This window comes from Rhamphochromis longiceps, linkage group LG23 (assembly GCF_057381845.1).
Source record: "Rhamphochromis longiceps isolate RC_006_pf linkage group LG23, R_longiceps_female_GT1.1, whole genome shotgun sequence".
Taxonomy (NCBI): domain Eukaryota; kingdom Metazoa; phylum Chordata; class Actinopteri; order Cichliformes; family Cichlidae; genus Rhamphochromis; species Rhamphochromis longiceps.
In genome coordinates, this window is record NC_140578.1 from 19,281,983 (window position 1) to 19,309,583 (window position 27,601).

General features: G+C 42.1%; 2 protein-coding genes across 2 annotated transcripts; one reads left to right on the plus strand and one right to left on the minus strand.

Moving 5' to 3' along the window:
* Nucleotides 1-661: 661 nt before the first annotated feature.
* Nucleotides 662-8,802, minus strand: LOC146641755 (uncharacterized). The gene is made up of 5 exons (XM_085397998.1): nt 8,444-8,802; nt 5,796-8,256; nt 4,067-4,868; nt 980-3,976; nt 662-792 (listed from the first exon to the last, which is right to left on the minus strand). The coding sequence occupies exons 2-4, from the start codon at nt 7,438-7,440 to the stop codon at nt 1,402-1,404; spliced, it is 5,022 nt and encodes a 1,673-aa protein (XP_085254124.1). The 5' UTR covers nt 7,441-8,256; nt 8,444-8,802; the 3' UTR covers nt 662-792; nt 980-1,401.
* Nucleotides 8,803-21,237: 12,435 nt separating this feature from the next.
* LOC146641756 (uncharacterized) lies at nt 21,238-24,185 on the plus strand. Its single transcript, XM_085397498.1, has 4 exons — nt 21,238-21,601; nt 22,417-22,551; nt 23,894-23,991; nt 24,087-24,185. The coding sequence occupies exons 1-4, from the start codon at nt 21,238-21,240 to the stop codon at nt 24,183-24,185; spliced, it is 696 nt and encodes a 231-aa protein (XP_085253624.1).
* Nucleotides 24,186-27,601: the final 3,416 nt, after the last annotated feature.

Here is a 27,601-nt window from a genome sequence, read left to right on the forward strand (position 1 = left end):
AACGGAACTTATTGTTTCGGAGGAAAACACGAACACAGCGTACAGTCGAGTCTTAATAGCTTACTTACAACTGGGCTCGTCAGGCACTCTTCTTGGCTGCAGTGGTTATTATTATATTTACATGCTTCCAGCTAACGTTTTCCACTCTCCTTTTTCTCCCTCCTCGCGCTCACAGACACATAACGTGTATGGCAGTCCATTCTTCCTGCAGCACGGACTACACTGCCCATGAGGCTACATTCTTTAGGGCTATGCCTGTAGCATTCTGCCTGTTAGCTTAGCACAACAACAACAAAAAGGCGCTCTCTCACCCAGGAAACACACAGTCGCAGAGAGAGCGTCACCCTGTAACCATGGCAACCGTAACGCTGCCGCCTGGAACAACAGAACGTAGCTGTCAAACAAAACCCAAACAGTCCTGACCCGCGACAAAATGAAACAGGAAAGTACCGCAGTGTAATCCATTTATTTCAGCAAAGTAACTGTATTCTAAATACCACCTTTTTAAACGGTAACTGTAACAGAATACAGTTACTCATATTTTGTATTTTAAATACGTAACGGCAGTACATGTATTCCATTACTCCCCAACAGTGATCATACACCAGGAAAGGCTGTGTGGTAAAGTCCTAAAAATGGAGCATGTAATGATCACTGTTACTCCCCTCGAGTCGTAATAAAGCTCAACTTGTTCCTTGTGTTTTAACTGACATTTATTTCGGACAGGAGGATTCTTCGACATGCCTTAACTTGTAATGATGTCCAACCACAGCCGATACAATGCCGTCAGAACTAAAAAGAAATACAAACTTAAATGAATATTCTTAATAAAGCCCCTAAGCATTATATATGGCGAAACATTCCAACAAAACAATCAATAAAATACACATTACACCTCACACTGCGGTAATTGCACTAGAATATCACGCAACACTAGCATATTTACATACAACGAAAATAAACAAAAGAAAACATTTACCTCATTGGCCTCACTCAAAGGGAATAAAACTTTAATCCTTACATCGTGGGGAGGTCCAAAAAAGGCACTCTTTTATTTATCTTACTATTTACTATCTTACTGTGGACGTGCAAACCTCGTGGCTCGTCTCAATTAGCTTGCTGAGTGTGCCAGCCAAAAATACCCTCTTAGCAACAACAGACGGAACTATAGAAAAGGTTCCTATCTAATTGCACAATTAGTAAAAATAACACATTTAAACATATAAATCCAATGAACAAAACATGAATTACTATTGATTTATTTCTTAATATTTCAACTACTAATTGTTTCAACCTTACATATCTAATAAAATGAACTTAAATGCGAGAGTTGCCTATGACGGCAGCTACACTCCCACCAAATCACTTGTGATTTCCACCTATGAACTTATGAAATGTAAACTAATCTGCTTCTAATAGTGTCACAGTCTTGTGTATAGGTCTGTCAAGTAGAACTGGTTTACTCAGTCTCTTTCCATGGTCATCTAACAATGAGTCACTCATTAACAGTTGTACTTTGCGTATACATCCATCTTCACTCGGGTGTATGGCAACAACTTTGGCCAACTTCCAGTCGTTTCTTGATGCTTGGTCATCTTGTACGATCACTATGTCATTGATCTTTGCATTTCTGTTTGTTTTGTGCCACTTTTGTCTTTGTTGTAGGCTCAATAAGTACTCTTTCTTCCATCTGTGCCAAAATTCATTGGCCAAGTACTGGACTCTACGCCATCTTTTGCGAAGATACAAATCCTCCTTTACAAAGTCTCCTGGTGGTGGCAGTATTACTGACGACTTCATGGTCAACAGAAGATTAGGTGTAAGTGGCTGAGGTCCAGTAGGATCGTTGAGTAAATGTGGGGTGATAGGTCTGCTGTTAACTATCGCCATCACTTCATAAAGATAGGTTCTTAGAGATGAACTGTCCAATGATCTGGATGACTGATCCAGAATGGTTGTCAATACACTTCGGATCGTACGAATTTGCCTTTCCCAGGCTCCACCCATATGACTGGCAGAGGGAGGATTCATCACAAACTCACAGCCTAGCTGTTTCAAACTTTCCTGATCCATTTCCTTTACTGCTTCCAGAAACTCACGTCTGGCTCCAACAAAATTGGTGCCTTGATCTGATTGCAACTGACGTACATTCCCACGCAAAGCGATGAAAGAACGCAGTGAGTTTAGAAAAGCGTCGGTTGACATATCATCAAGTAGCTCTATGTGCACCGCACGAGAGCATAGACAGGTAAACAGAAGCCCGTAACGCTTCAGTTCTTTTCTTCCTTCTTTAATGTAGAATGGGCCGAAACAATCCATCCCACAATACGTGAAGGGAGGGGTGGTCTCCATTCTCTCACTTGGTAGGTTTGCCATCTTTTGATCTTCTTCTCGACGTCTGAATTTCCTGCACTTAATACAGTTGTAGATAAAGGATGATACTGCTTGACTGCATCCTAGTATCCATATTCCGTTCGATCTCAGCTCATTTATCGTCATGCCCCGTCCTTGATGTTTCACCCGCTGATGATAGTGATCAATCAGTAACTTTGCGATATGGCAAGTCTTTGGTAAGATGACCGGGTGCTTGACGTGTGGCTGCAATGTAGAACGCTCTAATCTACCTCCCACTCTAAGAACACCCTTCTCATCCAGGAAGGGATCGAGTCGATAGAGTCTATTTGTTCTGTCCTTGGGTAGATCCTTTCGCGTTTGAAGTGCCTTGATTTCCTTGCAGAAGATTGATCTTTGTACAATGGATATGACTTTAAGCTCGGCTTCTGTCCTTTCTTCAAGGTTAGTGGCTTTATTGCTTCTCCTTTCCAAGCCCTTAAACTCTTTCACAAATCTGAGAAGTCTTGCCATAGCTTTGACCAACCTTGACCAACTGGAGAATTTCAGAAAACGTTCTGCCAAAGAATTTGTTTCTGTAGTTGTATGGAGTACAACAACTTTGCGTACTTCTGGATCCTCTGCATCAAGTTTCCCCACCGTGACTTCTTCGTGGGGAAGTTTCTCTTGCCAAAGAAAACTTGGACCACTAAACCAGTTGGAGGTAATGAGGTCTTTGGCCTTCAGTCCGCGCGAGGCATGGTCTGCTGGATTGAGATCTGATACCACAAACTTCCATTGCATCGGTTGAGTGCTTTCCTTAATACGCTGAATGCGATTTGCAACGAAAACATGGAAACGTCTCGCATCGTTGTTGATATATCCCAAGACAACTTGAGAATCTGTCCAGAAGAATTCTTGAGCATCTTCTAGCTCCAACTCTGCTTTGAGCATGTCACTAATCCGCACTGCTACAACTGCTGCAGACAGCTCCAATCGTGGCACCGTAGTAACCTTCGTGGGTGCTACTCTGGACTTGGCAAAGACAAGAGCGCAGTGGACTTGTCCTGCTTCACTGACAGCTCTCAGGTACGTACAAACACCATACCCTGAAACACTTGCGTCTGAGAAATGGTGAAGCTCGTACTTCTGAACTGTTTGAAAATCTTTTGGCACGTAACATCTGTCAATTTTGACATCTGCTAGATTTTTTAGATCCAACAACCAGGACTCCCACCGTGACTTCAGATCGCTTGTGAGTGGTTCGTCCCAATCTGCTTTCTCTCGACACATTTGCTGTAGTATCTGCTTCCCAAGTAGAACAAAAGGTGCCACAAAGCCAAGTGGATCGTAAATAGAGGCTACTGTGGACAACACTCCTCTTCTGGAAAGTGGCTGCTCGTTCACAACTACTCGAAACTGGAAATAATCCGAGTCGATGCACCATTTGACACCTAGGGCTCTTTCAATTTGTTGCTCGCCCAGTGACAAGTCCTTTCTTACTGTTTCTGCACAATCTTCTTCCGGTAGTGAATTAAGCACTTGCTTACTGTTTGAAACAAACTTGTGAAGTCGCAAGCCTCCTGTGCTGCAAAGTTCCTTTGCTTCCTTCACCAAACGAATTGCCTCTTCTTCTGAGTGGAAACTGATAAGACCATCGTCCACATAAAAATTTCACTCAATGAATCTTATGGTAGCTTCACTGAACTTGCCTTGACCTTGTGCAGCAATATACTTGAGACCAAAGTTCGCACAGGCAGGGGAAGAAGCAGCTCCAAACAAGTGTACGCGCATGCGATAGACAGATGGAGTAGAGTTGAAGTCTCCATTGTCCCACCACAAGAAGCGAAAGTAATTTTGATCTTCTTCTCTGACTCTGAATTGATGAAACATGCGCTCAATGTCGCACATCACTGCAACTGGACCTTTCCGAAATCGGCACAGAACCCCCACTAGAGAGTTGGTTAACTCTGGCCCTGTAAGCAGGTAGTCGTTCAAGGACACCCCTCCGTACTTTGCTGAACAATCAAACACCACTCTTATTTTGCCAGGCTTTTGAGGATGATACACTCCATGGTGTGGAATGTACCAGGCAGGGCCTTTGTCCAGGTCTACAGAGGGAACTCTTTCTGCATCACCACGCTCTATAGTCTCTCTCATGAACTCTGTGTAGTCTTTGTGGTATTGCTTGTCCTTCTCAAATCTTCTCTTCAAATTTTTGAGTCTGTGTTCTGCACAGCTCCGGTTGTTTGCCAGACCTGGTCTGTCTTCCTTAAATGGCAAAGGTAACTCACAGTGTCCATCTGCTTTCATCTTCACTCCTTCTTCCATTATGGAGATGAACCTTAAATCTTCTTGTGAGAAGTGTGAATCTTCCACCTTTCTTTCATTGAAGTCGGACTCGAGCACTTTAATTACATCTGCAGATGTGACCACCTCTTTGACTTGTGTGCGACAGACGTATTGCACTTCTTTGACCAACTGCTCAGCTGACTGATTGGGTGTCACTTCCTTGACAATGATCTTGTGGCTACATCCTATGGCATCCCCATAGTCAACACATGGATTAGCTCCTCCAACTATTGTCCAGCCAAGGTCTGTTCTTTGGGCAAAAGGTTCATTATCTTTTCCCGCCACAACTTCTCTGGGTACCAACACTTGTGAACAATTGTAACCAATGAGCAGGCCTACGTCACATTCAATCAGTGGAGCGATTTCTTCAGCCAGGTGCTCTAAGTGTGGCCACGCTCTTGCTGTCCTTTGTGTGGGAATATGACTCAAATTCGCAGGAATAAACTCTCTTGTGTATGTCACAGGAAGAGGAATTCTCCTTGAAGAAGAGAAACCTCTGACCTGTAACCCAGACAGCCTTTGACTTGGTACTAAAGTGTCTTTAGAAGACATTGTCGAGAGCTTTAACTGCACACATTCCTTCTCTGCATCCAGAGCATCTGCCTTTTCCTTCAAGACGAATGTCGTGTCACTTTGGCTATCAAGAAGAGCATAGAGAAGAATCTCATGTTCAGGATTGCTTGTTGTGGATAACCAAACTGGAATGATTGTAGATGTGAGATTACTTCTGTCACTTTGAATCACACGGTTTGATATTGCTTCACTTGGTGCTTCCTTGGGTTTGGTTTCTCTACTCTCTTTATTGCCTTCCATCTCTTTCATTTGTGGTTCCTTGTCACTTTCCTTTTCTTTCCTTTTCTTTGAGGTTTTGTCTCGTTCCTCATGCAAACATGTCGGGTGTTTCCCTTTACATGTGTCACACATCTTTCTCCTTTCACATTTCTTTGATTGGTGTCCAAAGCCTAGACATCCAAAGCACAGTCCCTTAGTTTGCACAAATTTGACTCTTTCACTCAAGACCTTGTCCATAAACTTCCTACATGTGTGAATGCTATGATTTGAGTTTTCACAAAACACACATTTTTTTGTGTTGGACGTCTCTTCTGCAGTACTCACTAGCACCTTTGCTCCAACACTTCTTGTCTTGAAAGATTTCATTTTCTCTGAGTCACCTGCTTTGAGTGCATGAAGCGATGTTACTGGATTGCACGCAATCTTGGCTTCTCTCGCAATGAAGTCAACAAAGTGGCTAAATGTTGGAAAAGAACCATCTTGTTCTTCAATTTCAATGACCTTTCGATTCCATCTTGCTGACAACCAATCAGGTAGCTTGCTTAGCATTCTCTGATTCTCATTGCAGTCATTCAAAACTTCAAGACCTTTAACCTGAAGCATGGCCGCTTCACATCCTCTGAGAAAATCTGAAAATTCTCGAAGTTCAACGCTATCCTTGTTCCCAATCCTTGGCCATGATGTCAACTTATCTCTGAAAGCTTTGGTGATTACAAATGAACTTCCATATCTTTCCTCCAAAATGTTCCATGCTGAGTAATAAGCACGCTCTGTTCCCAACAGAAAATAACTCTCAACAGCCTTTCTCGCCGGTCCTCCAACATACTTGTGAAGATAGTAAATCTTTTCATTCACTGGGATGTTCTTTCTGTCTATCAGCATTTGAAACGACATTTTCCAATCCTTGTACTTGAGAGGATCTCCGTTGAAGACTGTAGGTTCTGGTACTGGTAGGCGACTTATGTGAATGGACTCAGCTAGAGCTTGGGCCAATGTTGTGGTACTATCTTCCTGTTTGCTTTCTCTTGGTTGTGACCTTAAGTTGGCTTGTGGCATATCAAACGGCTCTGCATTTGCATTAAGTTGCGAATGTGCAAACTGATTCATCGGTTTAGCTGTGACATTTCTCCGTTTGCTCCTTTCGTGCAGAAGGTCTGATATTTCTTCATCTGAGCTTCCTTCGTCATTGTACACTTTCAAACGTGCTTTAGCAGCATTCATTCTCTTTACTGTTTCTAGCCTTTCAAGCTCTCTTCGCTTTTGCTCTAAGGCCTTCTGTTTCTCAGCATTCTCTGCTTCAAGGATTTCAAGTGCCTTTCTTTCACTTTCCAATTCCTCCATAATCTTCAGAGTTGCTTCAGTAGCCGCAAGCTCTGCAGCTGCTTCTTGCCTCTTTACAGACAACTTACTTGAGCTTCTTGATTGCCTGCTATTCGAACCTTTGGATCTTTGAGAGGCGGCAGAATTGAATGCTGATCCTATATCACTCCAGTGAACCAATCTCTCAGAAAGTTCTTCGTCTTCTTCTGCTGCTAATTTTTCTTGAGCTAGCTTTATCATCTTTTGAGAAACCGCATCACAGGTGTCCACTCTGCGGCGAGTGTCTGCATCAGGAGTTTCATGATTGCGCAGTTCATCATAAACTTGTTTCACTTCTGCCGAGGTATGTTCAACTCGGCCGATAAGCTCTTTAAGTTTTGCACTAACAGGTTCTTCAAGTGCCTTTTTGCCTTGTTTTGCAACAACTTTCCACATTTCATAACTGACTTTGAAGCGAGCTTGAAGCTTGTTCACCTTTTCATCATGTAGTGCTTGGCCCCTTTCAGTGAACTTCTTAACTCTTTGACTTTTCCTCAAACTTCCTTCTTTAGTAGCTTTACTTGTGCATGGTTCTGGCAAACTTTCTTGCTCTTCAAAAGCTTCTTGCTGCTCCACAGCTTCAGTGTCACAGCCTTCTTGCTCCATGTCACAGACAGTCAAAGGTATTGTACTACACTCAAGTCACCTAGGTCAACTTAAATACGTGAATAGTCACCTTATGAAGCACCTAGGACCTTAAATTGCTTTACTTTAAAGAGTCAACTTAAACATATGTCACAAACTCTTAAACCAAAATAGTAAATTGCTCTTCACTTGTAGTAAAACAGAAAATAACCTTCAATGTCAAACAAAATACTATAATGTGACCTTTAAATATCTAATGCAGTCTTAAAAATAAGCAAACCCTTATAATCAACTTAAACGTACCTTAATTACAGTTACTTAGCATAAACAACAATAACATGAGCTTAAACTTTTACTCCAAACCACCACACTTCCACTTTCATTGCTTGACGGAGTCCCTTTAAGATGAGCTAAAGAAATCTACTCTCCACATTTAACTTGTATAAACGTGTTACTTCTTTGTAGCTTAACCAAGCTGCACCGCTGGACTCTGGTTGCTTTATGAGATGTCTGTGTGTGTGTTTGAGCGTCTTTGATGCTTGAGAGAGACGCGAGCTTAATCACGTGACCCGGCGCGCTGTCGGCTCGGCTCAGCTCCGCTCCGCTCCCACTCGGCTCAGCTCCGCTCCCGCTCGGCTCCGCTGCGGCAGACCTCTTTCTCCTTCTCTCTCCTCCAGCACGAAGCAGGCTGAGTTCTGACTGTTACTCCCCTCGAGTCGTAATAAAGCTCAACTTGTTCCTTGTGTTTTAACTGACATTTATTTCGGACAGGAGGATTCTTCGACATGCCTTAACTTGTAATGATGTCCAACCACAGCCGATACAATGCCGTCAGAACTAAAAAGAAATACAAACTTAAATGAATATTCTTAATAAAGCCCCTAAGCATTATATATGGCGAAACATTCCAACAAAACAATCAATAAAATACACATTACACCTCACACTGCGGTAATTGCACTAGAATATCACGCAACACTAGCATATTTACATACAACGAAAATAAACAAAAGAAAACATTTACCTCATTGGCCTCACTCAAAGGGAATAAAACTTTAATCCTTACATCGTGGGGAGGTCCAAAAAAGGCACTCTTTTATTTATCTTACTATTTACTATCTTACTGTGGACGTGCAAACCTCGTGGCTCGTCTCAATTAGCTTGCTGAGTGTGCCAGCCAAAAATACCCTCTTAGCAACAACAGACGGAACTATAGAAAAGGTTCCTATCTAATTGCACAATTAGTAAAAATAACACATTTAAACATATAAATCCAATGAACAAAACATGAATTACTATTGATTTATTTCTTAATATTTCAACTACTAATTGTTTCAACCTTACATATCTAATAAAATGAACTTAAATGCGAGAGTTGCCTATGACGGCAGCTACAATCACCGTAACGCAAATTTTATCTGAGCTAAAAGTTTAAATCATCGTCAATTTCAGTCTTTTATGTGGGAAATAGATTCAGAGTTTGCCGACATTCCTTATCATACAGAGGTCTGTTGGCTGAGTTGGGGAAAAATTCTCAATCGAGTTTTTGAGATCAGCAAGGAAATCTGTCAGTTCATGGACATGACATGTATGATGCAGTGAAGGCATTTCAAGTGAAGCTGTCACAAATGCACCAGTGCAACCTGCCTCACTTTCCGTGTTGCCAACTAATGTTGAACCAAGTCAGCGGACTTTGCTGAACTGCACCTGTGCAGATTCAGATGGAGCTGCAGTGTAATGATACACTCAAGGGAAAGTACGACACTGAACGGCCCGCACAGTTTATTAGTTCCATTCCTGAAGCAATGCCCCAGCTCCGTCTACATGCGGCTCCAACCTTGTATATGCTTTCATTTATTTTTTTTCTGGGGTTTTGGCAGCATGTTCATATTTCTAACTTGCATAATTTTGACAGGATATATTTTTATGAAGAGCAAAATATTAAAAATGTTTTTTTTAAGTTTATTTAATCTGTAATAATATTCCTGTCTGTTTTTATTCATATTTATGTTTAAAAAACATTGTTTTAGTGTGTTCAATAAATGTTTATCTTGTTTGGCCCCCAACCTAAAGTGTGCTTTGAGTTTTGGCCCCCTGTGCAATTGAGTTTCAGAATCAGAATCAGAATCAGAATACTTTATTGATCCCTGGGGGAAATTATTTTTTGTTACAGTGCTCCATTTTAAACCAACATTAAGACAAGACAGACAATACGCTAACTAAGAATAGTACAATATATACATATATATACATACATACATACATAAGTCACTTATAAATAAATATTTGGAAAAGAAACGTGTAGTTGTAGCAGCAAACAGTGTGTTAAGTGGATGCGTTGTACAGGGAGATGGCCACAGGCAGGAATGATTTCCTGTGTCGTTCAGTGGTGCTTTTCGGTAATCTCAGTCTCTCACTGAACGAGCTCCTGTGACTGACCAACATGTCATGGAGTGGGTGGGAGGTGTTATCCAACATTGTCTTTATCTTGGACAGCATCCGCCTCTCCGACACCACCTTGAGGGAGTCCAGCTCCATCCCCACAACATTGCTGGCCTTACGGATCAGTTTATTAAGTCTGTTGGCATCTGCGACCCTCAGCCTGCTCCCCCAGCATGCAACAGCATAGAGGATCGCACTGGCCACCACAGACTCATAGAAAATCCTCAGCATTTTCTGGCAGATGTTGAAGGACCTCAGTCGCCTCAAAAAATAGAGACGACTCTGGCCCTTCCTGTAAAGTGCTGTGGTGTTTTTAGCCCAGTCCAGTTTATTGTCAATGTGTACTCCAAGGTATTTATAGTCCTCCACAATGTCAACACTGACCCCCTGGATTGAAACAGGGGTCAAGTGTTTCCTGGTCTTCCTGAAGTCCACGATCAGTTCCTTGGTCTTTGCCACGTTGAGCTGCAGATGATTCTGCTCACACCACGTGACAAAGGAGTCGACCACAGCCCGGTACTCTGTCTCATCATCCCTGCTGATGCATCCAACCACCGCAGAGTCATCAGAAAACTTCTGAAGATGGCAGGTCTCTGTGCAGTGGCTGAAGTCTGTGGTGTAGAGGGTGAAGAGGAAGGGGGAGAGGACAGTCCCCTGTGTTGCTAATCACCTTGTCAGACACACACTGTGGGAGACGTACATATTGTGGTCTTCCTGTCAGGTAATCAACAATCCAGGACACCAGAGAAGCATCCACCTGCATCGCTGCTAACTTATCACCCAGGAGGGTCGGCCTGATGGTGTTGAAAGCACTGGAAAAGTCAAAAAACATGACCCTCACAGTGCTCGCCGGCTGGTCCAGATGGGTGTAGACACGATTGAGCAGGTAGATGATGGCGTCCTCTGTTCCGAGACGAGGCTGATAAGCGAACTGAAGGGGATCCAGATGTGGTCTTACTATGGGTCGCAGCTGGTCCAGGATGAGCCTTTCCAGGGTCTTCATGATGTGGGAGGTCAGTGCCACGGGCCTGTAATCCTGGGGGCCACTGGGACGAGGCGTCTTTGGTACAGGGACGAGGCATGATGTCTTCCACATCACCGGGACCCTCTGCAGACTCAGACTCAGCATAAACAGTTTATGAAAGACTCCACACAGCTGGGGGGCACAGGCCTTGAGGACAAGGGGACTCACTCCATCTGGTCCAGCAGACTTGCCTGAGTGAAGTCTCCTCATTTGCATCTCAACCTGGTATTGAGTGAAGGTGATGGGTGGGGGAGGGGTGTCAGGAATCTCACAGGAGGCAACATGTGAAGAGAGAGGCTGGCACAGTGGTGTGGTTCTGGATTCCAGGCTGACTGCAGGTGAGGTTGTGGGGGTGGGAGCAGACACTGTGGTGTCGAATCTATTGAAAAACAGATTCAACTCGTCGGCTCTATTCTCACCTCCCTCAGCTCCCCTGCTGTTGGTTGGCCTGAATCCAGTGATGGTCTTCATGCCCCTCCACACCTCTCTCATGCTGTTCTGCTGGAGTTTCCACTCCAGCTTCCTCCTGTAATTGTCCTTAGCCTCTCTGATCTTGTCCTTTAGTAACACCTGGACCTTCCTCACCTCCTCTTTGTTGCCCCCTCTGAAAGCCCTCTTCTTGTTGTTGAGGAGGGCTTTGATGTCCTTAGTCACCCACGGCTTGTTATTTGGGTAACAATGAACAGTCTGAGCTGGAACAATGGAGTCGGTGCAGAAAGTTATGTAGTCTGTGATACACTCAGTAAGCCCATTGATGTCCTCGGCGTGAGGCTCACAGAGTGTTTCCCAGTCGGTCACCTCGAAACAGCCCTGTAGTTCCGCTATTGCCTCCTCTGACCACCTCCTGACAGTCCTGGTGGTCACAGGTTCCCTCCTCACAATTGGCACATAGCGGGGGGTGAGGTGAATCAGGTTATGATCTGACCTACCAAGTGGGGGGAGGGAGGAGGAGCTGTATGCATCCTTGACGTTAGCATACAGTAAGTCTAAAGTTTTCTCTCCCCTGGTGGGACAGTCCACATATTGTTTGAATGTTGGTAGTGTATTGTCCAGTGATACATGGTTGAAGTCACCCGAGATCACAATAAAGGCACTCGGGTGCTGAGTCTGTAGCCGAGCTATGGCAGAGTGGATAGTGTCACATGCAGCTGTGGGGTTAGCAGAGGGGGGAACATAAACAGCCACCAAGATGACGTGAGAGAATTCCCTGGGTAAATAATACGGCCTGAGTCCAACAGCACACAGTTCAGTGTCCGGGCAACAAATCCTTTCTTTGATTGTTATGTTGGCAGGGTTACACCACCGGTTGTTAACTAAAACAGCAAGACCACCTCCTTTACGCTTACCGCTAGCGATGCTGTCCCTGTCCGCCCGAACAGTGTGGAAGCCTTCCACGGAAGCATTCTCATCGGGAATGACCTGGTGCAGCCATGATTCGGTGAAACACATCAGGCTACACTCTCGGTATTCCCTCTGACTCCGTACCAGTGCTGAGAGCTCGTCGATTTTACTTGCCAACGATCGCACATTTCCCATCACGATAGACGGCAGACACGGTTTAAACCTCCTCCTCGCTTCGAGCCTCCGCTGTCTCACCGTCACCTTTTTTCTTCTCTTCTGTCCTTGACCTCTGCATCCCCGATGTGTTTTCCTCCAAATTTCAGCTGGTACTTCTGCGGGCACTTCTGCGGGCCTGGCCAGCGAGCCGGCCGGCATCAGGGCGATCAGCTGATCTCTGGAGTAAACAGTCCGTGCGTGTAGGAGATGTGCCGCGGTCCCGTTCCATGATAAAAGTAACAGTTCCACGGCCACCAGAAGAACAAAAACTCTCTCAATCCACATGATTGAGTAAGAGATAGAAAACGGAGGAAAATACAAGTCAGAAAAAAAAAAGAATACGTAAGAAAAAAGAGCTAAACTAAGAGAAAAGCAGGAGCGACTGTAACAGGCTGCACGCTGGTTGGCGCATGCGCACTAGTTTGACACCCCTGCTGTAGAGTGTTACAGCTAGTGATGGGAATAACGGCATTACAAGTAACGGCGTTACTAATGGCGTTACTTTTTTCAGTAACGAGTAATCTAATAAATTACTATTCCTATCATTACAACGCCGTTACAGTTACTAACAAGAAAATGCGGTCTGTTACTATTTTTCAACAAACAGACAGTTGAAGCTGTGTTCAGTTTACCACATCTTATATCAGTTGCGCGGAAGTAGCTGTAAGTAATCTGGACGCTACAGCTTTAAGCAGCTGCGCGCGCTCCCGCGGACGGTAATACGATCCCTTTTTGGCGCAACACCTGGAGCTGAGGGGGCAAAACAATCGCATGAGTGCTGCTTTTTGACTGAGTCGTGGTAAGCCAATCACATGACCACTTAAAGACAAAGCAACAAGGTGATATATACCAGTTTTTAAATTGTGTTGATAGGCCACGTAAAACCAGAGTCATGATAAACAATATATACGCGGCGTTTTTTCCCCAATAGTTTCGTCACGTTTACTGTCTAAGGACAGAGCTAGTGCACACTCTCTGCTTATGAGCAAAAAAATCCCCCCCAAAAAAACAGGGGAAGTTTTAGGAGTGATGGTGAGAGAGAGAGAGAGAGAGAGAGAGAAAGACAGCAGAAAAAGAGAGAGCGAGTTTTGAGATGTGAGAGATTTGTGACGTTTAGCGTGTTTGTAGTGTGTAGTTAGTGTGTAGTGTTGTGGATAGTTTTGTGTTGTGTGTCAGAACAATGAGGCGACTGCTGGTAGAAACAGGAGTGATACACCTGCTGCTGTCAGACCTGCAGGTATCAGGCTGTGATGTTCTCCTTTATAGTGTCACGGTCCTGGGTCTTATGACCCAGTGTTTTGAGTTTTAGTTCATTTTGATGTTTATAGTTTATGTTAAGCCCTTCAGGTTTTCTAAGTTCATTTGTTACCATGCCTAGGTGATTTTAGTTCTTATTAATTCCCCCTCGTGTTTCCAACCCATGTTAAGTCTCCCCTGCTCTTCATGTGTTTCATGTCTGTGTCTTACGTTGTCAAATTCTGGTTGTCATGTCTGCGTTTCATTATGTTTCCTGTTTTATTTTGGAAGGAGTCGTGTGTTCTTGGTTCTTTGTATTTAGCTTCACTGCTCCTGTCATTAGGTTCATGTTAGTCAGCTGTTTCCTCATGTGTCTCCACTTCCCCTGATCACCTCATGTGTGTATTTAAGTCCTCTGTTTTTGCATGTCATTTGTCAGGTCGTCTGCTCATCCATGCCCTCACTTCAGCATTCTATGTCAGTTCACTATGTTTAAGGTTTTTCATGTTTAGCTTTAGTTCACCCAGTTTAGGCTATGGCTTAGTGTTCACCTGTGTCCTGCTGTTTGTACTCCCCTTTTGCTGGCCTCAATAAACGGCTTATTTTCTGTTAAATCTACGCCACGTTCAGTTTATGGAGTTGCGTTTGGGTCCTTTTGCTAACACCTACAGTCTGCCCTCGCCAGACTGTGACATATAGTGGACAAAAAGTTTTTTTTGGAGTGGCACAAATTTTTTGTGTGCCATCTTATTGAATGCAGAACAGCTGATTGTTCTGTAAATGGTTTGAAATGATTATTTAAAAAATCAAGGTAAAAGGTAAATGGATGCAAATAACTTTGTTGTTTGCAAAACTTGTGCATAGGATTTTAAAATTGACAATTTATATTTGCATTTAAAGTTATGAAATATGATTCATTAAACATGTTTGTGGTTGTTACAGTAAAAAATATCACTTTTTCTACTCTGATTTTATGTTTTTTGTCTGATTTCAGATCAATTGTGTTAATAAAGATATGTCAAAATGAAAATGTAACTGTAAATTCAGACACGTGAGGTTGTGCTGAAAAGGATGATAACAAACAAGGCAAAGTAAATAGTTTTTAAAGGTAAAATATGGAGGGAAAATCAAAAGTAGTTAAAAATGGCCAATTATACCCTGGACCCCAGAGGGTTAAACATTTTTTTAAAGTAACGCAATACTTTAAAAAAACAAACAATTTCCTTCCGGGTCAACCTTCAGGATCAATAAAGTTTTATTGAATTGAATTGAATAGTTACTTTTCAAGTAATTAATTACTTTTAGAATATTGTAACTCAGTTACTAACTCAGTTACTTTTTTGAAGAAATAACTAGTAGCTCTAATTAATTACTTTTTCAAAGTAACTTCCCCAACACTGGTTACAGCCAAACAAAAACAGCTCTTTACTACCGCAGGACTGTGATTAAAATTCATCAATCATCAACAGAAAGCAGCTGGAAGTGTATGAACGAAAGTGTATGAACTCAATCTGCAGATTGGACATGAACAAGTTTTACTTCCTGTAAGTTTCTTGGTATTTGTGGTATCTTATTAGACATCACATCAGCTAAAGGGGAACCATGTGAAACAGGAAGTGTAGAACATTTTATCGTCAGTCCCATCAGAGCTGAGCTGCTTTCAGACGACTCCGTCTTGTTGTGGATCCTGAAGCTGATCATGGTTCTCCTGTGGATGATCCTGTTGGTGGTTCTGCTCTGTGCAGAGGCCGAGAACGTGACCAAGGTCAGAGGAGAGCTGGGGACTAATGTCACGCTAACCTGCTCCAATCAGACAGCAGACCCATACTGGTACATGGAGATCCACAGTCGGTTCAGAGCAGGTATCGGCCGCAGTTTTTCTTCAGCAGGCTCTATCTACTACTCTCCTGGTTTTGAAACCAAATTTTCAATCCTGGGAAACAAACTTGTGATTAAAAACTATACAGCAGAGGACTGCAGGCTTTACTTTTGTGGCATCAAGAGAGGAGGCAGCATTCAGTTTTTGGAGACTTTCTTCCTCGTCTCAGGTAAGTAAAAGTTTTTAATTTTGGAAAATTGCTCTAAAAAGTGTGATGCATGTCTTGGTTAAGTTTGCTAAGAACTGGAAAGATTCAAAGCTACAAAATGTAAAAACCAAGGTGGGAAATAAAGGAAAAGGTTTCATGTGGTAAACATACAAAGTTTCCAAGAAAAAAACAGCTCATCAGAATCCGCTCACTCCAAAAACATGCCATAAAAACCTCCTGACAGCATCAGGGCCTGAACTCAACTTTGAAAAATTAATGACTGTAAAGTTCTCCGTCATATTTATAATAATGTTTTGCACCATCTCAGTGTTAGAAATTGCCTCAGGTTATATGAGAGGTAAGATATTCCAGCACCTGTGAGCAGTTACATGTATGTCCTAAAATCAGGAAAGAAATAATAAGAAATTCTCTTATCACATAACCAAAAGAATTAACATATATTCGTGTTCTTCATCCTGTTTAAAATTCACTTCAGGATCAGGGCCGTGCAGAGAGGTTTAAAGGGGCGGGTGCTCAAAGTTAAAAAGGGGCACATTGAACCAGGCTGAATAACAACAACACACATTCACCAAGAATCTAATATGGGCAACAAGGCAAAGCAAACATAGCCAATGTTTTACCTGATGGGTAAGTGGGTAAATGGCCTGCATTTGTGTAGCGCTTTTCTAGTCCTTAAGGACCCCAAAGCGCTTTACACTACATTCAGTCATTCACCCATTCACACACAGGCGATAGCAAGCTACATTGTAGCCACAGCCACCCTGGGGCGCACTGACAGAGGCAAGGCTGCCGGACATTGGCGCCACCGGGCCCTCTGACCACCACCAGTAGCCAAACATGGGGTTAGTATCTTGCCCAAGGATATTTGGCATGCTGCCAGGAGGCAGCCTGGGATCGAACCACCGACCTTCTGATTAGTGGCTGACCTGCTCTGCCACCTGAGCTACAGCCACAGTACAACGTTGCTGTTGAGGGGTTGCTGCTGCTCCTGCTGCTCCTGCTGCTGATAGTGCTGGAGGGCTGTGCTGATCTGAGACTGTAGACATTAAAAAGTCCATAGGAGAGATGGTAGCTGATTAAACAAGTGTCATGAGATTAATAACAAAATGCAAAGATTGGTGACAGCGCTTGGAACCATAAGGACACAAAAAACTGTGAGAAATAATTTAAGCTCTGCCTGTGAATCACTCTTTGCTTCTCTTCTTCCTTCCATCCCATCATTTCATATATCACTCTCCACTTGCTGTCTATCTGAGAACAAGGCACAACTTGCTATTGCAATAAACTATAATCTAATTATCCACACCTAACAACTCTTGCACTTAATCTATAATAAAATGATGACATTTAGTAGCCTTTAGTAGCCTCACACAGCTCCTACTGTTTCCTGCTCATGTCCTTACCAGGCATGTCTGGACAATGTTATATCATGAGTAATAATTTAAAATATACCATATACATAAAACACACACATGCACACACAGGGACATTTTAGACCTTCTTCAGAATACTGTATATACTATGGGCATCACTGTGCTGATCCAGAATCCTTACATTATTATTTATTACTAGAGCTACAATAATAAAGCAATGAGGAGGGGGAAGTAATAAATATGAAATAATGTCATTATGGTGATTCCATTTGTTTCACTATCCACTCTGTGCAGGGGCAAAGCTTATTACATTTTTAAACAGATACAATAATTTTACTGCTGTAAAATCCAAATTTTGTCTTATTTAAAATATAAATCTAATATAATCTGCTTCTTAACCCATATGGAAAAGATATATATAAATCTTATAAAGTTTGTATCTGTCTTGTGTGAAACTTGTATGAAAAACATACAAGAGTGAAAACACATATAAGATCCCTTGAAAAATTATATAATGAAACTTGTATGTTTTGGATACTTACTAAAACAATGTATGAAAGTAATGCGAAAGTGGCCACTTTCATGCGTAAATCATGTAAGCCTTATATGATTTACTCATGAAAGTGGCCACTTTCATGAGTAATCACATATAAGTTTTTACTATTTCTTTTCCGTATGGGAATGTATGTTTTTTAAAATACAGCGTGTGTTTTTTAAAATATTATAATAATGCATAATTATGTGGACATGCATATTAGATCGTTTTTTAGTGAAATATAATCCCCCCAGAAAGGCAGGAAAAGCCCGGAAACGTACTTTAAAACTAAATATGTTCACTAAAACGGTGACAGAGCTACAGACCCATGACAGCCTTACACAGGTAGCCAGCAGCTATGACCAGCACTACTTGTGCAGTTACAGTTTTTTCTGAATGCTTAAACCCTAACTGTGATTCCTGTAGCACAATCTCTAAAACTATTCAGACTTATAGCAAAACTACTCACTGAGTTTGCAAAACTAAAAGCACAAAAACTGCTTTGCACTCAGTTTGCAATTTTGTAACACACACTTTGCAAAACTGTAGGCACAATTCACTGCACAACACTCAATTACCAAATTTCCAACACACTCCTAGCAAAAGTATACACATGTATGGCTATCATTAACACTAATTTGCCAACTGTCTGGCACACTTTCACATGTGAAAACTTTTTTAGATAATTAGTTCACTTTGCAATCAGCCTAAGCACTATAATACAGGTAAGCTGTGTGTGCGGAGTACAATGGAGGGAGCAGAAAGAGTGAGAAGTAGAGGAGGCCGAAGAAGAGGACGTGGAGGTGAAGAAGTAGGACGAAGAGGACGACAAGGACAAGGAGGAGCAAGAGGAAGACGAGGAGGGGGGAGAGGAAGATGAGGAGGGGGGAGAGGAAGGGTAGGAAGAGTAAGAAATAGAATTGCTGATGACATCAGAGCTACGATAGTGGACCATGTAATCAACCGTGGAATGACCCTGAGGGTAGCTGGCCAACGGGTCCAGCCTAACTCGAGCCGCTACACTGTAGCAAGCACCATAAGGACATCTTGAAATGAGAATCGGTTAGTACAGTCACAAAGATTTGTAGCACTTCCATATGCCAATGAGAAACACACCGATACCATTGATGTAAAAATACTGAAATTGTTACTTTACAGAATTGCTAGATGACCAGATGCTGGGGGCAGAGGAAGCATGTTCACTGCAGACCAAGTAACCCATATAGTCATTATGGTGATTGCAAATAATCCTAGACTTGGAAATAAACACTTGTTTTTGTTTTGATGTGTTTGAATAAACACCAGAACTTGAAGTTTGGATCCCTCTATGCTTATGGATCTATGACAGAAGTATGAGCTCAAACTGACATAGCCTACCTTGTGCACAGAGAAAGCAAAAGCCAGATGTGTTTTGTATTCATACCATCAGTGTGCAGTTGGCGCATTGTGTGCTTAGTAGATGATGGCTTGTGTGTACTGTTTGATACGGAAACACCATTTTTACGAAGGTGTGAAGAGTTAATCTAGCTGTGTTTGCTTTTGCAAGAGAACTACAATGTTTTGATTATTGGGTGACAGGTTTTCTTATTTGTGTGAAGAGTTTTGCAAAATTAGCCAAGCGCAAGTCCTGTACCAGAGACCTTACACCTTCCTCCATCTCTTCCCCCTGAGCTTCTCCAAAGCAACGAGGGACAGCGATGGCTTGCCACTAGTTGTTAACCTTCACTAAAGCTGTTTGTGTACTGTGATGAGCTCTGAAACCTGATTAAAACTCAGTAAGCAGTTTTATAACTACTCTTTCAAGACATTTTGAGATGAAAGTAAGGTTAAAGATTGGCCTGTAATTAGCCAAGATGGCTGTTTCAAAGTGATGGCATTTTAAGAAATTATTTAATTATTGCCAGCTTTAACTACCGTGGCACATAGCCCCTTAATAGATATAGTATTTATGATTGAAGCATTAATTAATGGTGGAACTTCATTGAGCAGTCTTGTCTTGAGTTCTCCTGCTGAGTACATCTGCACTGGATAGCGATGCACCGTAGCTCCTTTACAAAATTCTCTCCATTAACCCTTTATATCAGCTAAACCAAGTTTAAACCAACCAAAAAAATGCACATGCCAAATTTATTTACAGAGCAAATTGAATTACATGTAATGTCTGCACCAAGAGATAAAAACATAAGAAACTATATAGGTCCACAGTGTCTCACTGTAAATAAAAAACAAAGAAGTAAAAGCAATACAAATTAGCATACACACACACACACATGCGCGCACAAAAGCAGACAGTTATTATGTGTAAGCCTATGATAACTAAAGGGTTTTGAGTCTGTTTCTAAGTGTATGAGTAGATGTGTGGACTCAGGTCAGCAGACAGCTGGAGTAGTATGGTCAGATTTCCATGTTTGTGGAAGCTCTTTCTTAGTGCCTACACATACTGCTGCTGCTGCTGAATCCTGAAATAGAGCATCACAGTTTTCCCAATTTCTCAGAGCCCTTTTCAGATCAGACTTGTACATTATAGAAAACAGTTCTGGTAACTTTGTTGATGTTTTTTGTAAAAATCCAGATCTTAGTCCAAAATAAGGCCAAGATTCCTGACTTGCTCACTGTGCTTCTGAGACAGGGATGATTAATATGAATCTCTCTGACTGTTTGGATCAGCAAATATGAATACAACTGTGTATCTTCTGCATTAGAGTGGCAGGCTTTATTTTGATTCTTCTTGACAGTATCAATTTAGAGCAATGAAAAAATTGACGAGTCAAGAATTGACCCCCAGTGAACTTCTGATTAAATGTTTATTCAAATCAGTATCAGGGCAAGAGGTGCACCAGACATACCAATCTACCATGTGCATTTCAAGGTTAGCCTCCACAAAACATCAAATACACACACATGCTGAAGTTACAGTAATCTGCTGGTACTGCTGGTACTGGTAACATCAGTACCAGCAGAGGGAGATATTGGATTTCAAGCAGGAAAATAGTCACAGGAAAGTGTTAATCGTTTCTGGTGATTAAGGACCCTTCAGTGTTCTTCACACTTTTCTTTCTCACTAGCAGTTTACAGTTTGGATAGAGGAGACAAACACCTATTAAAGATAGGCTTAAAACGTTCCTTTTTATATGGATCTATAGCATGTAAGGCTGGATCAGGTGACCCTGAACCCTCCCCTACTCTGCAATAGGCCCAGGCTGCTGTGGGATTTCCACGATGCACTGAGCGTTTCTTCTTCACAGCAGTAATAAGAAGCTGAAACCTATTAGGATGGTTTTATGATTTGTTGGTTCATTTCTTGCACAGATATATTGAAAATAAAATAGCCTCGCTCTTGTTATTAAACCAGAACAGCAGAAGGAAGCTGTTAGAACCTGTTACAACCTGTTTAAATTTAAAGTCTCTTTTAACCCAAAGGGCAAAGTGCTAGCCAGAGGCGATAAAGTTTAACATCCTGTGAGAGATGTAAGGTGTTTGTGGGTTTTCTTTATCAGACATGCCACTGCCCAAAGTCACCATGTCAAGTAGGAAGTGTAGAGCACTTCTGTGTCAGAGTCCATCAGAGCTGAGCTGCTTTCAGACGACTCCATCTTGTTGTGAATGCTGAAGCTGATCATGGTTCTCCTGTGGATGATCCTGTTGGTGGTTCTGCTCTGTGCAGAGGCCGAGAACGTGACCGAGGTCAGAGACGAGCTGGGGACCAATGTCACTCTAACCTGCTCCAATCAGACATCAGAGATCCACTGGTACATGGAGATCCACAGTCAGTTCAGAGCATGTATCAGCCGCAGTTTTTCCTCAGCAGGCTCTACCTACTGCTCTCCTGATTTTGAAACTAAATTTTCAATCCTGCAAAACAAACTCGTGATTAAAAACTTGACAGCAGAGGACTGCAGGCTTTACTTCTGTGGCATCAAGAGAGGAGGCAGCACTCAGTTTGTGGAGACTTTCAGCCTCGTCTCAGGTTAGTAAAAGTTTTGGGGGTTTTTACTGTAATGCTGAAAACTACAGAAGCAGAAATATGTCCAAATTTCACACCTGAAGTTTCACATAGTTTGGCTACATACATCTGTCAGCTAAAGGAAGACGTCATTAAATAGAATCAGTGTGTCTGGATAACAACAAATTGTCCATTTTTGACCCGTTAAGGCCAGGATCTTATTTCCTGTGATCATGCTCTGTCTTGTAAACCTGAAAAAAAATCTTACACAAGAACAACTGTGAGACTAACAAGCATGTCTGAGACTGAAAGACAACATCATGTAGTTCCTAAAAACAAGTGTCTTCCTCGTGTTTTCCTAGTTACATTCTGTGTTTCAGTTTCAGGGATCGAACCAACCTTATAATCAGCAGGTGACCTGCTGAGCTACAGCCACCCCGACTGTTTTAAGTGTCAGATCGGTCTAGACCTTTGAAAATAAACAGGCTTCAAATGTTATGCAGAACTCTGTGTTCTTACAACCAGGTCAATTTTGTTCCTTTAGTCAGTGTCTGAGAGGTCGTCACTGAAACTCAAGGCAGCTTCTTACAGTAACTTTGTACCTTTGTGTAACACACAGCCCGACAATCGTCCACACTTTGAGGCTTCAAAGGAACCAATTTGTTAAAAGGTGTTGATGGCTGGGCCAGTTCACAACTTAATCTCAAACTTTTAAAATGCAGATCACAAACATCTTAAACTAATCATCTGAAAAAGCCTCAGATGTCAGCTCAGTTTGCTTCTTTAAGAGTTTCTTCATACACTCATTCATTTCTTTGGCAATCTGTCTCTCTCTCCAGCTGTGTCTGCAACATCTGTCACAGTCACTGACAGTAACCGCCCAGACCAGCAATCTAACAAGAATGCATTGCAGAGTGATCGTGTCGTTTTCATCTCTCTGAGCCTGAATGCTGCACTCGTTCTTGTGGTAATCTGTGAGTCTGTTTCTTTCTCTAAATCTTTGTGGTCTCTCTGCTCTTCTATTAATATCAGCACACCTCCACAGCGTGCAACATCGTGGTGCATTTAGAGGTGCAGACGTGTGACCATCAGATCGCGTTTCAGAGAAGTAATGAAGCTATTTTTTGAAACATGTTTGAGCTCAAGTTAAAGATCTGCAAAAGATTTAGCTAGACTATTATTGTCATCACTCATAATCAGTAGTGTCCTTGATGTATGGATGCCGATGTGTTATGTAAAAAAATGAATTAGTGAAAAAATTACAGTAGTATCAGTATTTCACAGCTGCAGCTCTGATGATTAGTACAAACTAATATAAACCACAATCATCTAAAATTGTTCTTTAGTGGTAGTTTTGTGGGGCCTAAATTAAAGACCTGTTGTAATGGAGTGTATCAGAATTTCAGGAGCGGGACCACGCCTCCAAACACGCTTCTTCCGGTTCTCATAGGTTCCCCCAGTTCTGCAAGCTGTCATTCTCGTTTACGTCTCCCACCCTCCTTCTTCTTTTCAATTCTTTAACTTCTTCACTTTTATTTATTACATTGGGAACCTGCCAGGCCCGGGAGCCGTCGCCCGTCCCCTTCGAGGTGTTCCCCGAACCGCAGCTCAATTCATGTCCAAGCATTCACCTGCTTTACCTAGTAAAACGCTGTCAAACCTAAAATGCGGTCGTGGGCCCAGCTAGTGAAATACTTATTATGCTTTTCTTATTGTTCTTAAATGCATGACCACATGTTCATATTAAAGGTGGAGCTGCAGAGATCTCATAAAAATCAAAAAATAAGGTTTAAATATTTTAATAACAATGGATGAAAGAAGTAATAATGTGTGTGGGGACACTGAGGCCCTGCAGAGCCTGCTGGCTGACAGAGAGTCAGAGGAAGGAGCTTTTACAGACAGGTGTCACATATTGGGGGAGGAGGAGCTAACTGGACTTCCTGAAGGCTGAAAGTTTAACTTTTGAATGTTTTTCTTGTCTTTTATTTAGAGTGTGAGATATAAGCTCATGTTCTTTTAGAGTTTCACCTTCCAAGCAGAGCAGCAGTTTGCTGTTTGTGTAGAAAGAGATCAGTGTTACTGTGAATTAGAGCTCATACTTGTTTCTGATCAGAGTGTAGTTCAGACCTGCAGCAGCTTCCAGTCACAGTTTAAAAACTCAACTTCCTCTCTTTGTGTTCTCCCAGATGTTTCAGCTGTGCTTCTGCTGTGCCAGATGTTGAAAGGTTTCTCTGCACAGTGGAGAAATGTGTTGTATGTGATGAGTGCTGATGTGAATGTGATGGTGAAGTGACTCCTCTGATGGTCTGTTGGCAGGTCTGAGTTGTGTATCACTGTCTCTGAAGAGGAGAATCAGCAAGTATCAGGCAAACCTCCCTCCAGCTGGGACCAGTGAGAGGCTGGAGGCTCCACAGGTAACTCAAAGTGTACAGGTGACCCTGCAGCTCATGCTCATTGTTCTCCTTCAGTGCTACTTTGTCCTGTACTCAGTGCTGCTGTTGTGTTTCAGTACGAGGAGATCAAGCTCCCCCCTCTGTCTGCTGCTCCTGCTACAGAGAGCATTTACTACAAACTGCAGGTTCCTCAGCTGTCACTGCCTCAAAGCTGATGGACACACCTGGACAGGTGGATGATACCTGGTGGATTCAGATTTTGTGGACAGAGGTCAGTCTGATGTCTCAGGACTTTCTGCTCCTCTGCTTGTGGGAGGATTTCTTTCTTCCTGTCGCAAAAATCCACAAACTTGACAAACATCAGAAATGCAGTGAGATTAATTTCAGTCAGAAACAATCTGCCCTGCTTCTGAGCTCAGATGGACCCAAAGATGTGACAACCTTTAGCCAAACCTGCTTTAAGGTGGTTTAGTATTTAAGGTGGATATGCCAGAATTCAAAGCTGTTGTTAAAACCTTTAAATATTTATTTGTTCTGTCTCTGTTTGCATCTGTTTAACAGGTTTTTTTTTTTTAGCTGTCTGGTTGTTTATGCTATTCTGAACACATTCAAAGCTTAAGTAAGTCAAGTTTATTTAAAGATTGGCTTTAACAGGCATCATGAAACAGCAAGCTGGAAAAAAGTAAAAATTATGAAAATATCTATAAAATATAATTTAAAAAACTGAGCTAATTGCACCAAACAAACAAAACTGCATGTTCAGAATAGAAAAAAACTGAACTCAAAAACAATCATAACAAAAGAGTCCCAGCTCCAAAGCCTCTGTGCCCCCATTTAGTCTGTGAGGGGCGATTAATACATTTTGAGCTTGGTATTGAAGACTGCAAGCAGCTGAGTGTTTAACAAGAAGTTGAGATGAACGGCCTGGAGATCATTCATTTAGGGCTCTTTATGTAAGTGTGGGAATTGTAAAACCAATTTAAAAAAATGTTAAGTTTTACATTTCTACCCTCACAAGCTCCAGGTGGTAACCAAGAGATTGACAAGACCCAAATAGTCTTCCTTCAGAGGGTGTCAGGGTTTCCCTTCAAGATACAGTCAGTGAATGACTCGGAGTAGAGATGCTGCTCCTCCACATTGCACTGAGCTGTCTGAGGTAATAATAATAATAATGGATACTTTATTGATCCCCATGGGGAAATTACTTGTTTTTCTCTGCATTTGACCCATTCACTCAGTGAAGCAGTGGGCAGCCCACTAAGCAGGCGCCCGGGGAGCAGTGTGCAGGGACGGTACCTTGCTCAGGGGTACCTCAGGGTAGCCGTTAAATGGATTCGAACCGCCGACCTTCCGATCATGGGGTGACCACTTTACCTACTGAGCTATCCCTGCCCCTAGTAGTAGTTTGAGCATCTAACAAGGATTGCTCCTGGACACCTTCGAGGTGTGCTGAGGCTCCTGAACCCAAAAGAGCTAGGTGGCCAGGAGAGGTGGGAGGTCTGAGCATCTCTGCTTGTGTTATTTTTAGAGTATTGTTAACAATAAATTGACTTTGAGGTCTTTGCAAATCATTGCATCCTGTTGTTATTTACATTTTTCACTTTCATGGCTGAGCAGCCGGTGTGTTTAGGTCCACACTGCAAACACACCAGCTGCTCAGCCGTGACAGACCCAGCTTCCAAACCTTTTTCAGAATGGTGCTTTGTTTGCTTCAGAACATTTAAAATACATTTCTACATATGTGTGGCATTATTCATTTGATCTGTGAAACTACACTGTTGAGGAATGAACATGTATTCCAGTAACTGTGAAGATTTTTTGTTTGATTGACGCGTTTGTCTTCAGTTTAGGCATTCAGAAGTTGTAGCCTCAAGTGGAAGTTCCCTCCAGTGTTAGAAGTGTTTTAAAACAACACTGTGACTGTCAGGTTGCTTTTCCTTTGTTTTTCTTACATTCAGTGTTTTCTTGTTTTGGAGTAGAAAGTGTACTTTAATGTACTTTAATTACATGTACTGTCAAGTTTAGTGTTAACACATTAAACGTAACAACACCAATAAAGAGAAACCAAATCCGTTTGGTGTTTTTTTTTTTTTTCAAATAGTTTCATAAAGTTCTGCTTCTTGGGGGCTGTGTGGGTGTTTGTTGGTCAGACTTGACTTAAAAACGAATCAGAACTTTAATCACACTTTCTGAAAATGACCACAGGTGATAAACTGCAAAAAACGTTTTCATTGTTGCTCCTCTGTAGAAAACCAATTTCCTGTTTTCAGATATTATGACTATGTTAATCCCTTCCCACCTCCCACCAGTGAAAAACTCACAAGAAACCCCTAGTGTCTGCTGAGTGGAACAACCAGAGGTGTCCTTGTTCACCTATATGAGAAGAGATGAGGCGAAAACATGCAGGTGGTTTGTTCAGATGCTACTTTGCAAACCTACACCCTACTGCTGTGCTCCTTTTAGAGAGCAGAGACTTTCTCCTTGCCACGCTTCCAAGATAAAAAAAATATATATAAATAATGCGGATATAAATAAATAATAATAATAAAGGAAATTCTGCAGTCTGTGAACCGTTAATTCTTTTCTAATCCTTCCAAATAAACCATGTTTGCTGAGTCTCTCTACTGTGATAACTTTAACATTTAACATGTTTAATTATTTATCATATTGAGACTATTTATCCACTTTGTTACACATTCCTATGCAGAGAGAAACATCTATTATTAAGCTATGAGTGGGTTAGCTTACTAACTGTTTCCCTCGTCTTTATTCTCTCTCCTCTACATTTTCCCTCCATTCACTCTCCTACAGCTGGGCCTCCTCCACATCCAGACAAAAGAGATGAGGCTGATCTTGACTTTTCCTCTTTGGCTGCACATGCTATGGTTTTCAGTAATCCCAGTGGGATGAAATGTTGTTGGAACTCTTGAAGTCAAAGGGATCTCCTGTCTCTAGCAAGTTAGAGGCTGTTCCACCCCTTCCCTACAGATTTTGGACTAATGGCTTGGCCCCTAAAACGAAAATGCTCTTTTCCCCAGGTTTACCTGGGCTGGTGGGGTGAATTATGCATGAGTCAAGCCAGTGGCTTAAAATTTGCAGGTCTGCGCCCTCATTTCTTCCATGGGTATTTAATTTAGTTCTTGGTGCACTTTAGCATCCCCCCTTTGAGGTATCAACGATGGTGATATGAAATGATTTTCTTTCAAAACTGGGAAACTTCAGTTTTGAGAGATTGGTTGGCCACTTCATGGGCTTTACAGAGGAGTGCTTCCCTCTCAGCCATTTGTTCAGCTGCGATGTGGTTGTCTGTGTCCATGTTTTCCAGATTCTACCATCTTAATGTGGGAGCCACTCCATCCTTTGGGGAGCAGGGGCTGTGTGTGTCTAGGCAGTATATCATATATTTCAATCATATTTAGCTGATGGCACTGAGTCTGTACAACTGGATTGCCTTGTACTGAGTATTAAACACCTTCCAATGGTGTGTGAGGAAATTAGCTTGTATGCTGATGACACAGTCATCTTAACGTGTGATGGTGAATAAGTAGCCAGGAAACTCATATTGTAGAAAAGGTTTCATCTTGGCTTATCCTTGATTCACACACATACAAGAGGACATCAGCACAGGTCT